We start from the raw sequence: 15,363 nt of genomic DNA, 5'->3' as shown, positions 1-15,363 counted from the left end.
TGGGGAACACGGGGGTGTGGGAGGACACATGGGGGACATGTGGGACACATGGGACATGGGAGGGACATGAAGACCTGGGGGGACGAGGGGGTGTGGGAGGACGTGGGGGACATGGGGACACGGGAGGGACATGGGGACAGGGGGGTGTGGGGGGACATGGGGGACATGGGGACCGGGAGGGACATGGGGACACGGGAGGGACATGGGGGTGTGGGGGGACATGGGGGACATGGGAAGGACATGGGGACAGGGGGGTGTGGGGGGACATGGGGGACATGGGAATGCGGGGACACGGGGACATGGGAGGGACGTGAAGACATGGGGGGACGAGGGGGTGTGGGAGGATGGGGGGGACATGGGGACATGGGAGGGACATGGGGACCGGGAGGGACATGGGGACACGGGAGGGACATGGGGGTGTGGGGGGACATGGGGGACAGGGGAAGGACATGGGGACAGGAGGGTGTGGGGGGACATGGGGGACATGGGGACATGGCTGTGTCGGGGGACATGGGAATGCAGGGACACGGGGATATGGGAGGGACGTGAAGACATGGGGGGGACACGGGGGTGTGGGAGGATGGGGGGGACACAGGGGACGCATGGGGACATGAGGGACATGGGGGGAAACGGGGGGACACGGGGGGACGTGGAGGCACATGGGGGCATGGGGGTGTGGGGGGACACGGGGGGGATGTGGGGACACGGGAGGGACGTGAGGACATGGCGGGGGACATGGGGGGAGGTGGGCGGAGACGAGGGGACACGGAGCATTTGGGGACATTGGGGGGGGGGGGGCTATGGCATCTTGTCACCCCTGTGTCCCCCCCCTCCCCCGTGTCCCCGCAGGACAGACACTGGCTCGGGAGCTCTGTCCCTCCCCGGGCGGGGATGGCTGCGGCTGCCCCTCCCCCCCCCGCCCCTCCCCCCTCCCCCCCCCTGTCCCCTCGGCTGCAGTGACCAGGGCCGCTGTCGCGGGGGGCGCTGTCGCTGCTTCCCCGGCTTCACCGGTCCCCTCTGCGCCACCCCCGCCTGTCCCCCCGGCCGCGGGGGGCCCCGCTGCGCCCTCGGTACGTCCCTCGTGTCCCCAAGGGTCCCCAAGTGTCCCCAGGGGTCCCCCCAGTGTCCCCATCCCAGTGCTCCCAGTACCGTTCCACCTCCCCGCTTGGTCATACTGGTCCCTGAGTGTCCCCAGGTGTCCCCAAGGGTCCCTAAGGGTCCCCAGTGCTCTCCCAGTGTCCCCATCCCAGTGCTCCCAAGTGCCCTCCCACCTCCCTCCTTGGCCATACTCATTCCTGAGTGTCCCCATGTGTCCCCAGGTGTCCCCAGTGCTCTCCCGGTGTCCCCATCCCAGTGCTCCCAGTGTCCTCCTACCTCACTCCTTGGCCATACTGCTCCCTGAGTGTCCCCAAGGGTCCCTGAGTGTCCCCAGGGGTCCCCCCAGTGTCCCCATCCCAGTGCTCCCAGTATCGTCCCACCTCCCTGCTTGGCCATACTGGTCCCTGAGTGTCCCCAAGGGTCCCTGAGTGTCCCCAGGGTTCCCCCCAGTGTCCCCATCCCAGTGCTCTCCCACCTCCCTCCTTGGCCATACTGGTCCCTGAGTGTCCCCACGTGTCCCCAAGGGTCCCCAGTGCTCTCCTGGGGTCCCCATCCCAGTGCTCCCAGTGCCCCCCTGCCTGTCACCCCACAGCCATGGTGGACCCTGATGCCACCTTGGTATTTCCCCAGTGTCCCGTGGTGTCCTCCAGTGCTCTCCCAGTGCTCCCCGTGCCCTGGCCCTGAGTGTCCCCATGGTGTCCCTGTCCTGCAGGTGCCCTGTATCCCAGTGTCCCCAAGGCTTGGGTGGCCTGGTGTCTTGGATGTTCCCTCCATGTCCCCACGGTGTCCCCACCCAGTGGGTACCCTTGTCCTGTGGTGCCCCTAGGGTGTCCCCATGCCGTGGGTACCCCATCCCATGGTGTCTCAAGGGTGTCCCTGTCCCTATGGTGTCCCAGGATGTCCCCATCCCATAGGTGCCCTGTCCTGTGATGTCCCCGTGTTGTCCCCATTCCATGGGTGCCCTGTCCCCGTGGTGTCCTCAGGGTGTCCCCATCCCATGGGTGCCCCATCCCATGGTGTCCCCAGGGCGTCCTCATCCCATGGGTGCCCTGTCTCCGTGGTGTCCCCAGGGTGTCCCTATCCCAGGGTGCCCCATAGTGTCCCCGCGGTGGCACCCACTGATTGGGACCGTGTCCCCGCAGAGATCCCCTCGGTGACACCACGCTTGGCCACCCGCAACCAGACGTCCTTCCGTGTGACCTGGCCCCGCCCCCCCATGCTGGTGGACGGCTACCAGGTGGCCCTCATCCCTCTGGTGAGCTGGAGATGGGACAGGGGTGGGGACAGGTCCCCAGCGCTGTGGTGGCCCCAATGGTGGCCCTGGTGTGGCCTCAGTGTGGCCCTCATCCCCAGGAGGAGGTGGCATCTGTAGCTCCCTGCTGGGGGACACCATAAGGGTGTCCCTATGGTGTCCCTAACGTGTCCCCAGAGCAAGCCACCTCCTGCTGCCTAACTTGGGGATGGGGACAGTGCTCCACTGTGTCCCTTGTCCCCAGGATGAGCTGTGGTGGTGTCACCCATCCGCTGCTTGGCTTAGGGATGGGCCCCCATGGTGTCCCCCGTGCGTCCCTTGTCCCCAGGATGAGCCAGCAGCTGTGGCCACCCTCCTGCTACCTGGGTTGGGGACAAGGATGTGTCCCTGGTGTCCCCAACATGTCCCCCAGGACAAGCCACCTGCCCCTTCTGCCTGGCTCAGGGATGAGGAGATGTCCTCGCCACACTGTCCCCAGTGTGTCCCTCCTTAGCTGTCCCCAACGTGTGCCCAGCATGTCCCCAACATGTCCCCCAGCCCTGGGAGGAGCTCTTGGCTGCGGCCACCTGCCTGCTGCCTGACTTGGGGCCAGGTCCCACCATGGTGTCCCCAGCATGTCCTTGGCATGTCCCTTGTCCCCAGGACGAGCCAGCGGCAATGACGACCCATGAGCTGCCCGGCTCCGCTGTCACCTTCGAGGTGACAGGGCTGGCACCCGGCCACTCCTTCGAGCTCTTCATCCAGGCCCAGCGGGAGCAGCACCTCGGGGCGCCCAGCACCCTGCGCGTCCGCACCCGTACGTGCCACCTGGTGGACGCGGGGACCGCGAGGGGATGGGACCACCTTGGGGATGGCAACGGGCGTGGGCACGGGGACAGGGGTAGGGACACCACGGGGATGGGGTAGGGGCCGGTGATGGCATGGTTGTGGGTGTGGGGACAGGGATGGGGACACCCCGGGGATGGCAACGGGCGTGGGCACAGGGATGGGGATGGCACACGGATGGGGTAGGGGACGGTGATGGTATGGTCATGGGTGTGGGGACAGGGGTGGGGACAGCATGGGCAGCATGGGGACAGGGATGACACAGGGATGGGGGCGGTGATGGCATGGTCATAGGTGTGAGGACAGCGATGGGGGTGGCATGGGGACAGCATGGGGACAGGGATGGAGAGGGCATGGGGATGTGGACAGGGATGACACAGGGATGGGGACAGGGATGGGGACGGTGATGGCATGGATGACAGTGATGGCAGGGTGTGATGACAGCGATGGGGGTGGCATGGGCATGGGGACATCGTGGGCAGGGATGAGGATGGCATGGACATGGGGGCAGGGATGGGGATGGCACAGGCGTGTGGACAGGGATGACACAGGGATGGGGACAGTGATGGCATGAGGACGGGGTGGCATGAGCAGAGGGATGGGGACAGGGACAGTGATGGCATGGTCATGGGGACAGGGGTGGCACGGACACAGAGATGGGTACAGCATGGGCATGGGGACAGGGGTGGGGTTGGGGACCAGGTCATGGGTGTGGGGACAGCGATGGGATTGGCTTGGGCACGGGGACAGGGATGGCACAGGGATGGGGAAAGCCTGGGGACATGGATGGCATGATCACAGGGACGGGGACAGTGACGGGGACATCCACGGAGATGGCGTGGGCATGGGGACAGGGACAGCATGGGGATGGTGATGGGGACAACACATGGATGGGGAGAGCATAGGGATGGGGATGGCACGGGGACAGGGACAGCGTGGTGACAGGCGTGGGGACAGGGATGATACAAGCGCGGGGATGAGGACAACACAGACACGGGGGCAGGAATGGGATGGTGACAAGCACGGGGATGGCAGAGGGACGGGAGTGTCACAGCCTCAGGGATGGGGACAGGGACGGTGCCTGCAGCCTTTGTCCGTCCCCACGTGTCCGTGTGTCCCCATGGCTCTGCGGGGCCACATGCGTCTGTCTGTCCTGGTGGGTCCGTGTGTCCCCTTGGGACTGTCTATCTGCGTCTGTCCCCGTGTGTCCCCACGGGCTCGTCTGTCCCCATGGGTCCGTGTGTCCCCATGGGTCTGTGTCTCCCTGTGAGCTTGTGTGTCCCCACGGGCCTGTCTGATCCCATGGGTCCGTGTGTCCCCATGGGCTTGGCTGTCCCCATGGGTCCTTCTGTCCCCAAGGCTCCACGTGTCCCCCATCTCCGGGTGCTTCCCCGTGGGTCCCTCTGTTGCCTGGGTCCGGATGTCCCCAGTCTGTTTCCGTCAGTCCATCTGTCCCAGTCTGTTCCCACGAGTCTGGGTGTCCCCAGTCTACCCCCATGGTTGTCCCCAGTCTGTCCCTATTCGTCCGTCTGTCCCTTCCCGTGTCCATCCGTCCCTGTGCCCCCCTGTGGGTCCCCGGGCTCTGGCAGACGGGGACTTTTGGGGACAAGTTGATGACCCTGGTCCCCTTTGCTCTCACAGTGCTTACCCAGACTCTGCCCACCCATGGGGGGTCCCCAGGGTCCCCTCAGGGTTCCCTGGGGTCCCCGGCATCACCAGTGGCCCCAGCATCACCATCAGCCCGAGGGTCTCCAGCATCCCCAAGGTCCCCAGTGTCACCAGCATCCCCAGGGTCACCAGGGTCCCTGGGATCACCGGCATCACCAGCGTCACCGGATGCATCCTTGGGGTCACCAGGGTCTTTGGGGTCACCAGCATCCCCAGTATCTCCAAGGTTTCCAGCGTCCCCAGTATCTCGAGCGTCCCCAGGGTCCCCAGGATCCCCAAGGTCCCCAGTGTCACCACAGTCCCCAGCATCACCAGCGTCCCCAGAATCCCCAAGGTCCCCAGAGGCACCAGCATCCCCCATGTCCCCAAGATCACCTGCATCTCCAAGGTCCCCACCATCACCACAGTCCCCCGTGGCACCTCCCTCTCCATGGTCCCCGGCGTCCCCAGCATCCCCACTGCCCCCAGTGCTCCCAGATGGCCCATCCCTGCATGACCTGGGGGCCAAACTCTCCTCCTACAATGGCTCCTTGCTGCAGCGCCTGGAGAGCCACCTACGGGCAACGAACTTTCCCCTCCGGGGCAACCAAACGGTGCCGGCGGTGGCCCACGCCATCCTCTCTTACATTCTACGCCGCAGCCCGGCCCCGTTGCGTCACCAGCTCCTCCGCCAGATCCCCCATCCCAAACCCCAGTTGATGCCGGGGGCTGCCGGCGAGGCTCTGGTGGACCTGGATGGGCTGCGGGGCCACGCGGAGACCGTGGTGATCCGTTACCGGCTCCTGGAAGAGCCAGAGGGGGCTGAGGGGGAGCTGCAGGTGCCGGGGAACACAGCGGTGGCCCGGGTGCCAGGGCTGGTGCCGGGGGCCATGTACCGGGTGGAGGTGCACGGCGTGGTGCGGGGGCACGTCTCCAAGTCCTACACGTTCCTGGTGACGGCAGGTGGGTGATGGGGGTGGAGATGGGGACAAACTTGCACGGGGACATCCCGTAACTGCCCACTCCTCTTTTGGGTGCAGGGGTGGGTGGCACCGATGAGCCCCCACTGGACTGGGAGCACATGTATGAGATGGAGTTGACGGAGCCCCAAGGTGCCGTAGCCAAAGCAGGTACCATCAGGTGGTCCATGGCAGCAATGGGAGGGACTTGGGTGGTCAGGCTGAGCTGCTCTTGGTAGATGAGTTGGGGATGGTTGGGTGGTCGGTTGGGATGGGTGGGGGTGGATGGTTGGGATGGGTGCATGGTGGGTGGATGACTGGAAGCTTGGGAGGGTGGGTGGATGGTGGGTGGATGGTGGGTGGATGGATGGCTGGAAGGATGGTAGGATGGATGTGTGGTTGGATGGAGGGATGGATGGACGGTTGGACCTGTGTCCAGTTCAGGGCCCCCCAGTTCAAGGGGGACAGGGAGCTACTGGAGGGAGTCCAGTAGAGGGCTACGAAGATGATGAGGGGGCTGGAGCATCTCCCCTACAAGGAAAGGCTGAGGGACCTGGGGCTCTTTAGCCTGGAGAAGAGAAGGATGAGAGAGGACCTTATCAATGCTTCTAACTATCTTGAGGGTGGGTGTCGGGAGGATGGGGCCAGGCTCTTCCCAGTGGTGCCCAGCGACAGGACAAGAGGTGATGGGCACAAACTGGAGCACAGGAAGTTCTGCTTGAACATGAGGAGGAACTTCTTTACTCTGAGGGTGGCAGAGCACTGGAACAGGCTGCCCAGGGAGGTTGTGGCGTCTCTGTCCCTGGAGATACCCAAAACCCACCTGGACGCGTTCCTGTGTGACCTGTGTGTAGGTGACCCAGCTTTGGCAGGGGGTTGGACCAGATGATCCCCAGAGGTCCCTTCCAACGCCGACCATTCTGTGATTCTGTGATAGGTGGGTGGGTGGATTCAAGGACTGACGTAAGGAACAGTGAGTGGAAAATGAGGTCATGGAATGGCTGGAAGCCTGGAACCTTGAATGGACAAGTGGGTGGACAGGCAAACGGACCAATGGGGGAAGAATGGTTGAACAAGAGAATGGAGGGACCGTTGGACGAATGGGTGGATGCAGAACCAGCTGGGTCGCTGGGAGGACGGAGGGATGCTTGGACTAGAGGGTGCAGGATTTGGCAGATGGGGGGATGGACAGGTAGTTAAGCAGAAGGATGCATGAGCGGCTGGATCTTCATGTTCTTCACTGCCATCTCCACTGCAGTGCCGGCCCCGCCGTTGGAGGAACCACCACCGCGGCCCAGCCTGGGCGAGCTCACAGTCCCCCAAGTCACACACAACTCCGTCCAGCTGGAGTGGAGCGTCCTCGAGGGCACCTTTGACTCCTTCACGGTGCAGTACAGGGACGCCCAGGGCCAACCTCAGGCACTTGCAGTTGATGGTGGCTCGCGCACGGTGACTGTGCCGGGGCTGTTGCCATCCCGCCGCTACAAGTTCAACCTGTACGGGGTGTGGGGTCGGAAACGGATTGGTCTTATCTCCACCGACGCCGTCACAGGTGAGGGGGGCTCTGGCCCCTTTCATGTCCTCTTTGGGCTCCAGGTTTGGAGCAGGGCAGGAGCCTTTGCAGGTCCATTGACCTTGAGGGACGCAGGAAGAGCATCTTGTCCTTCATTTGGTGGTGGTTGTGGGTGGATGCGACGTCAGGGGGAGGGAGGGGTGCTTGTATGGAAGCATGGATGAGGGGCTGGGTGTGTGGGTGGTTGGTTGTGTGGTGGGTAGGTAGATGGATGGATGGGACTGGAGGGATGTTTGGGATTGAGTGAGTCGAGTGATGGGTGGGCGATTAGATGGCTGTAGGGACAGGCAGATGGATGTCTGTCCCTAGTGTGTGCTGCACAGTGCTGTCCCTGTTGCAGCTGCAGCCCCACCAGAGGAGGAACCGCCATCGCCGCCGGTTCTGGGCGAGCTCAGGGCCTCCCACGTCAGCCCCGACTCCGTCCAGCTGGAGTGGAGCGTCCGCGAGGGCACCTTTGACTCCTTCACGGTGCAGTACAGGGACGCCCAGGGGCAGCCACAGGCGGTGCCCGTGGACGGTGGCTCGCGCACGGTGAGCGTGCCGGGGCTGTCGCCGTCCCGCCGCTACAAGTTCAACCTGTACGGGGTGTGGGGTCGGAAGCGCCTGGGCCCCATCTCCACCGACGCCGTCACAGGTGAGGGGGGCTCTGGGCTCTCTCTGCACCCCGGGTTTGCAGTGGCAGAAGGTTGGGGAGGGCTGTGGGGGGTCACTTGGGTGTGAGCATTCAAGGAGCAATGGATGGAGGAGTGCAGGGAAGAATGGTTGATTGGATGGGAGGAAACATGGGTGGTTGGATGGAGAAATGGAGGGAGAGAGAAGGCTGAACGGGGAGACAGAGCAAGGGATTGGTGTGTGGATGAAAGGGATGACGAAGACATGGATGAATGAATGATTGACGACATGGGTGACCAAACCCAGCGTTACTGGGCAGAGAGATGGTTTGTTGGGGTGTTTGGTTGAGGGTTGGGTGATTCGGTGGATGACTGGAGACCCGACGGTGAGCGGAAGGGTGCCTGCGTGGTTGTGTGGGAGGCTGCTGGGTAGAAGAGTGTTAGGGTTGGTTGGAAGGAGAGGCAGGTGGGTGCTTGGGTGGCCTGTTATTTGGAGGGGGGATTTCTTGGGTGGATGGACAGATGGACAGAGGAGCGATTGGGTAGAAAATGGATGGATGGACGAGTGGATGCACTGACATGGACGTGATGGCGCAACGCACCGAGAATGGGAGGGGCAATGACTGGATGGATTGAACGACGGCAAATAAGTCAGAGTGTGTCTGGTTGAGGCAGGCTGTTAGCTGGGTGGGTGATGAGGTGTTCGGAGTGGTGGGGAGATGGGGATGGACAGGGCTGTAAGTCTGGGAGGATGATGGGTTGAAGGGTTAAGGCTGGATGGAAGGACAGGAGGGAGTATGGCTGAGTGAGGGGCTAAATGGGGCGATGAGGAGTTGAATGGCTGGATGGAGGGGACTATGGCTGGACAGAACAAAGGATGGACCCTTTTGCTGGGAATGAGTTGAATGGATGGATGGAAGACACTATGGCTGGGAGGTTGATGGGTAGGGAAGCGTTAAGGATGGCTGGAAGGAGATGTGGGTGGGTGCTTGGGTGGCCTGATACCTGCAGGGGGGATTTCTTGACTGGCTAGATGGACTGATGGATGCACGGATTGATGGACAGGTGGATGGTTGGAAGGACGTGTGGATGTTGATGCCCTGCATGGTGTCCTCTCTGTTGCAGCCCCAGCCGAGCCGGAGGAGGAACCGCCATCGCCGCCGGTCCTGGGCGAGCTCAGGGCCTCCCACGTCAGCCCCGACTCCGTCCAGCTGGAGTGGAGCGTCCGCGAGGGCACCTTTGACTCCTTCACGGTGCAGTACAGGGACGCCCAGGGGCAGCCCCAGGCGGTGCCCGTGGACGGTGGCTCGCGCTCGGTGAGCGTGCCGGGGCTGTCGCCGTCCCGCCGCTACAAGTTCAACCTGTACGGGGTGTGGGGTCGGAAGCGCCTGGGCCCCGTCTCCACCGACGCCGTCACAGGTGAGGGGGCTCTGGGCTCTCTCTTCACCTCGGGTTTGCAGTGGCAGAAGGTTGGGGTGGACTGTGGTGGGTCACTTGGTTGTCTTGTGTAATGGGAAGAGCAGTTGGGTGTGATTTGGTGCTGGAGCTATGAATGGGTGCTTGGAAGGTTGGAAGGATGAAAGGATGGGTGGGTGTGTGGATGGGTGGACAGTACTTAGAAATGTTTGTGGCTTTTTAGATGATTGACAGGTTGGATGGGCGGATGGATGGATTGCTGGAAGAAGTATGGAGAGCTGGATGAATGAAGAATGGCTGGGCGGCTGCTTGGTTGGTTGGTTGGCTTAGGGGATGAATAGGTGATGGATGAAAGGTTGGGTGAGTGTGTCTGGTGTGTGAACTGGATGAGTGGTTCGGTGATTGTGTGAGTATGGAACTGGATGGAGGACGGAAGGGTGGTTAGATGTATGCATGGATGGATGGATGAAGGGTTGGAAGGATAAAGGAATATGTGGTAGGTTTGGTGGTTAAAGAGAGATGAGGATGCAAGGAATGTGGGATGGAAAAGGGTTCATAGAGAGATGTACGATTGGATGGATGGACGATTGGAGGAATGCATGGATGGATGGATGGATGGGTTAATGATTGGTTGCATGGCTGGTTGGATGGTGAATGGCTGTTTGGGGACTGGATGCCATGATGGATGATTGGATCGAGTGAAGGTGATCGACACGTGAGTTTGCGGGGGGTTCATGGACTTGGTGGTTTGGGTGGTTGGACAGACACAAGGTTGGGTGGGAGGATGATGAGGTGGATGAATGGCAGGTTGATGGAGTCAATGAACGTGTTGGTGGTTGGATGATTGAATGGAGGAACGGATTCAAGGAGTGGCTGAAGGAAAATGGGGTGGGTGGGTGATCAGATGAGTGTATTGCTGGTTCCTGTCCTGTGGGTGGAGGTTGGTGAATGGGTTGATTTTAAGGACAGAAGGTTGAAGCGATGGCTGCCAGGGTCGATGGGTGTTTTGGTGTTTGGATCGGTGGGTAGAGGAATGGATTGAAGGAGCAATGGATGGAGGAGTGCAAGGAAGAATGGTTGATTGGGTGGGAGGAAACATGGATGGTTGGATGGAGAAAGGGCTGGAGAGGGAAGGTTGCGTGGGGAGACAGAGCAAGGGATTGGTGTGTGGATGAAAGGGATGATGATGACATGGATAAATGAATGGATGACGACATGGGTGACCAAACCCAGCGTTACTGGGCAGAGAGATGGTTTGTTGGGGTGTTTGATTGTGGGTTGGGTGATTCGGTGGATGACTGGAGATGCAACAGTGAGTGTAAAGGTACCTGTGTGGATGTGTGAGAGGCTGATGGGTGGAAGAGCATTAGGGGTGGTTGGATGGAGAGACGAGTGGGTGCTCGGGTGGCCTGATCTCTGGAAGGTGATTTCCTGAGTGGATGGAAGGAGGGATGGATGGATTGATGGAGAGATGGATGGTTGGAGGGACGTGTGGATGTTGATGCCCTGCGTGGTGGCCTCTCTGTTGCAGCCCCAGCCGAGCCAGAGGAGGAACCGCCATCGCCGCCGGTTCTGGGCGAGCTCAGGGCCTCCCACGTCACCCCCGACTCCGTCCAGCTGGAGTGGAGCATCCCCAAGGGCACCTTTGACTCCTTCACGGTGCAGTACAGGGACGCCCAGGGGCAGCCCCAGGTGGTGCCCGTGGATGGTGGCTCGCGCACGGTGAGCGTGCCGGGACTGTCACCGTCCCGCCGCTACAAGTTCAACCTGTATGGGGTGTGGGGTCGGAAGCGCCTGGGCCCCGTCTCCACCGACGCCGTCACAGGTGAGGGGGGCTCTGGGCTCTCTCTGCACCTTGGGTTTGCAGTGGCAGAAGGTTGGGGAGGGCCATGGTGGGTCACTTGGGAGACGTGGGAACGGGCAACATGTCTTGGGTGCTGACAAGGGTGTGGATGATGGGATGGGTGGGTGCAATTGGAAGTATGGATGGGTGGATGGATAGATGGATGGCTGAAATGATGTACGGCTGGAAAATTGGATGGATGGATGGATGGATGGATTTTTGGCTATTTGGATGGGTGGCTGGGAAAAAGTTTGGGTGGACTGGTTGATGGCTGGATAGTAGAATGGATGGAATCATGGGCAGATGGAATTGTGGGAGGCCCCATGGATAATCGGAGCGTTTAAGGAACGAGGGGATGGATGGTTCTCTGCTGGGATAGCTGGGCTGACGATGGATCCATGGACCGATGTGAGGGAGAAGGTTCATGGAGAGCTGATGAGTGACTGGGGGGAAGGCATCATGGGTGTGTGGGAGACGCGTGGATGGGGAGCTGGAGGGAAGGGTGGGTTTGTGTCTGTCTGGCATGTGCCTTGGCTGCCGAAGGGCTGCTGGGGTGGTTGAGTGGATGGGTGGACGGAGAGGAGGAGGAGTGGGCCATGGGTGGAAGGGGGCTGACTGGGTGAGGCGAGTGCTGGGTAGGTGATTAGATGGCTGGGGATAGGCAGATGGATGGATGGAGCGGATGGAGGGATGGGTCGTTGGGTGGGTGAAGATTAGTGTGAGTCTGGGTGTTGCAGGCATTGAAAGGTGGTTTGGAGGGTTGGATAGGTGAATGGTTTAGATGGGAGTATGGAAGGTGGGTGGATGGACACTGGGTGGGTTTGTTTGATGTGTGTTTGGTCCGATGAGTGGTGGGTGAGATGTTTTGATGTTTGAGTGGAGGAATGGATTCAGGGAGGGATTGTTGGAGAAATTTGCATGGGAAGAGCTTTGTTGGAAACCTGGAGGGATGGATTTTGTTGTGGCATGGACAGATGGATGTTTGGGTGGTTTGATGGGTGTTTGGGTGGGTTGAGGCACAGATGGATGGAGGGATGGATGATCAGAGGATTGTGTGGCTGTGCTGCGGACTGGTTGGTTGATTGGGTGGGTGGATGGATGGATGGATGGATGTATTTAGGATGGATGTGTGGGTGTATTTAGGATGGATGGATGGATGTGGGGATGGATGGACATGTGGTAGCATGGAGAAATAGGGAGCATGAGATGAATGAGTGTTTAATTTCCTGACGTTACGGACAGATGGATGGTTGGAGGGAAGTGTGGATGTTGCTGCCCTGCGTGGTGGCCTCTCTGTTGCAGCCCCAGCCGAGCCGGAGGAGGAACCGCCATCGCCGCCGGTCCTGGGCGAGCTCAGGGCCTCCCACGTCAGCCCCGACTCCGTCCAGCTGGAGTGGAGCGTCCGCGAGGGCACCTTCGACTCCTTCACGGTGCAGTACAAGGACGCCCAGGGGCAGCCCCAGGTGGTGCCCGTGGACGGTGGCTCGCGCACGGTGAGCGTGCCGGGGCTGTCGCCGTCCCGCCGCTACAAGTTCAACCTGTACGGGGTGTGGGGTCGGAAGCGCCTGGGCCCCATCTCCACCGACGCCGTCACAGGTGAGGGGGGCTCTGGGCTCTCTCTGCACCCTGGATTTGCAGTGGCAGAAGTTTGGGGAGGGCTGTGGTGGGTCACTTGGATCACTTGGGAATGGGCAACATGTCTTGGGTGCTGACAAGGGTGTGGATAACGGGATGGATGTGTGTAATTTGAAGGTTGGATGGATGGATGGATAGATGGATGGCTGGAAGGCTGGCTGGCTGGCTGGCTGGCTGGATGGATGGATGGATTTTTGGATTTTTGGATTCTTGGATGGGTGGCTGGGAAAAAGTTTTGGTGGACTGGTTGATGGCTGGATAGAGGAATGGATGGAATCATGGGCGGATGGAATCATGGGCAGATGGAATTGTGGGAGGCCCCATGGATAATCGAAGCGTTTAAGGAAAAAGGGGATGGATGGGTGCCCACTGGGATAGCTGGGCTGACGATGGATCCATGGACCGATGTGAGGGAGAAGGTTCATGGAGAGCTGATGGGTGACTGGGTGGAAGGCAGCATGGGTGGGTGGGAGGCACGTGGATGGAGAGCTGGAGGGAAGGGTGGGTTTGTGTCTGTCTGGCATGTGCATTGGCTGCCGAAGGGCTGCTGGGGTGGTTGAGTGGATGGGTGGACGGAGAGGGGGAGGAGTGGACCATGGTGGAAGGGGGCTGGCTGAGTGAGGCGAGTGCTGGGTGGGTGATTAGATGGCTGGGGATAGGCAGATGGATGGATGGAGTGGATGGATGGATGGGTCGTTGGTTGGGTGAAGATTTGGGTGAGTCTGGGTGTTGCAGGGATTGAAAGGTGGTTTGGAGGGTTGGATGGGAGTAGGGAAGGTGGGTGGATGGACACTGGGTGAGTGTATTGGATGTGTGTTTGATCCGAGGAGTGGTGGGTGAGATGGTTTGGTGTTTGAGTGGAGGAATGGATTCAGGGAGGGATTGTTGGAGAACTTTGCATGGCAAGAGCTTTGTTGGAAACCTGGAGGGGTGGATTTTGTTGTGGCATGGACAGATGGATGTTTGGAAGTTTGATGTGTGGATGATTAGGTGAGCGTGTGGCTAGACTGTGGACAAGATTGGTGGTTGGGTGGATGTGGGGATGGACAGATACATGGTGGCATGGAGAATGGAGGGAGCATGGGATGAATGAGTGCTTAATTTCCTGACTGGACGGACGGATTTATGGTTGGAGGGACGTGTGGATGTTGCTGCCCTGCATGGTGTCCTCTCTGTTGCAGCCCCAGCAGAGCCGGAGGAGGAACCGCCATCGCCGCCGGTCCTGGGCGAGCTCAGGGCCTCCCACGTCAGCCCCGACTCCGTCCAGCTGGAGTGGAGCGTCCCCGAGGGCACCTTTGACTCCTTCACGGTGCAGTACAGGGACGCCCAGGGGCAGCCCCAGGCGGTGCCCGTGGACGGTGGCTCGCACACGGTGAGCGTGCCGGGGCTGTCGCCGTCCCGCCGCTACAAGTTCAACCTGTACGGGGTGTGGGGTCGGAAGCGCCTGGGCCCCGTCTCCACCGACGCCGTCACAGGTGAGGGGGGCTCTGGGCTCTCTCTGCACCCCGGGTTTGCAGTGGCAGATGGTTGGGCAGGGCCGTGGTGGGTCACTTGGGTGTGAGCATTCAAGGAGCAATGGATGGAGGAGTGCAGGGAAGAATGGTTGATTGGATGGGAGGAAACATGGGTGGTTGGATGGAGAAATAGAGGGAGAGACAATGTTGCACAGGGAGGCAGAGCAAGGGATTGGTGTGTGGACTAAAGGGATAACGAAGACATGGATGAATGAATGGATGACGACATGGGTGACCAAACCCAGCATTACTGGGCAGAGAGATGGTTTGTTGGGGTGTTTGGTTGAGGGTTGGGTGATTCGGTGGATGACTGGAGACCCGACGGTGAGCGGAACGGTGCCTGTGTGTTTGTGCGGGAGGCTGCTGGGTAGAAGAGCGTTAAGGATGGTTGGAAGGAGAGGTGGGTGGGTGCTTGGGTGGCCTGTTATTTGGAGGGGGGATTTCTTGGGTGGATGGACAGATGGACAGAGGAGTGGTTGGGTAGAAAATGGATGGATGGACGGGTGGATGCACTGACAAAGGACATGGTGGCGCAACGCACCGAGAATGGGAGGGGCAATGACTGGATGGATTGAACGACGGCAAATAAGTCGGAGTGCGTCTGGTTGAGGCAGGCTGTTAGCCGGGTGGGTAATCAGGTGGACGGAGTGGTGGGGAGATGGGGATGGACAGGGCTGTATGTTTGGGAGGATGATGGGTTGAAGGGTTAAGGCTGGATGGAAGGACAGGAGGGAGTATGGCTTTGTGAGGGGCTAAACGGGGCGATGAGGAGTTGAATGGCTGGATGGAGGGGACTATGGCTGGACAGAACAAAGGATGGACCCTTTTGCTGGGAATGAGTTGAATGGATGGATGGAAGACACTATGGTGGGAGGTTGATGGGTAGGAGAGCGTTAGGGATGGCTGGAAGGAGATGTGGGTGAGTGCTTGGGTGGCCTGATACCTGGAGGGGGGTTTCTTGAGTGGATGGACAGAGGGATGGATTGATGG

The 15,363-nt window shown here is 60.7% G+C and overlaps 1 protein-coding gene across 1 annotated transcript in view; it reads left to right on the top strand.

Annotated features, from left to right (window-relative positions):
* Positions 1 to 15,363, top strand: part of TNXB (tenascin XB) — a 67,077-nt gene that overhangs the window by 1,561 nt on the left and 50,153 nt on the right. The window contains exons 2-13 of the mRNA XM_086480971.1: positions 850 to 1,070; positions 2,241 to 2,353; positions 2,993 to 3,146; positions 4,817 to 5,003; positions 5,124 to 5,785; positions 5,863 to 5,952; positions 7,040 to 7,333; positions 7,701 to 7,988; positions 9,091 to 9,384; positions 10,913 to 11,206; positions 12,527 to 12,820; positions 14,041 to 14,334. Coding sequence (XP_086337097.1) covers positions 850 to 1,070; positions 2,241 to 2,353; positions 2,993 to 3,146; positions 4,817 to 5,003; positions 5,124 to 5,785; positions 5,863 to 5,952; positions 7,040 to 7,333; positions 7,701 to 7,988; positions 9,091 to 9,384; positions 10,913 to 11,206; positions 12,527 to 12,820; positions 14,041 to 14,334 — 3,185 coding nt within the window. The remainder of the gene's footprint in view (positions 1 to 849; positions 1,071 to 2,240; positions 2,354 to 2,992; positions 3,147 to 4,816; positions 5,004 to 5,123; positions 5,786 to 5,862; positions 5,953 to 7,039; positions 7,334 to 7,700; positions 7,989 to 9,090; positions 9,385 to 10,912; positions 11,207 to 12,526; positions 12,821 to 14,040; positions 14,335 to 15,363) is intronic.

The sequence above is a fragment of the Leptosomus discolor genome, unplaced genomic scaffold (assembly GCF_034619465.1).
Source record: "Leptosomus discolor isolate bLepDis1 unplaced genomic scaffold, bLepDis1.hap2 HAP2_SCAFFOLD_133, whole genome shotgun sequence".
In the NCBI taxonomy this organism is placed as follows: domain Eukaryota; kingdom Metazoa; phylum Chordata; class Aves; order Leptosomiformes; family Leptosomidae; genus Leptosomus; species Leptosomus discolor.
Note: the sequence above shows the minus strand (reverse complement) of the source record. Positions and strands in the feature narration are given on the sequence as shown.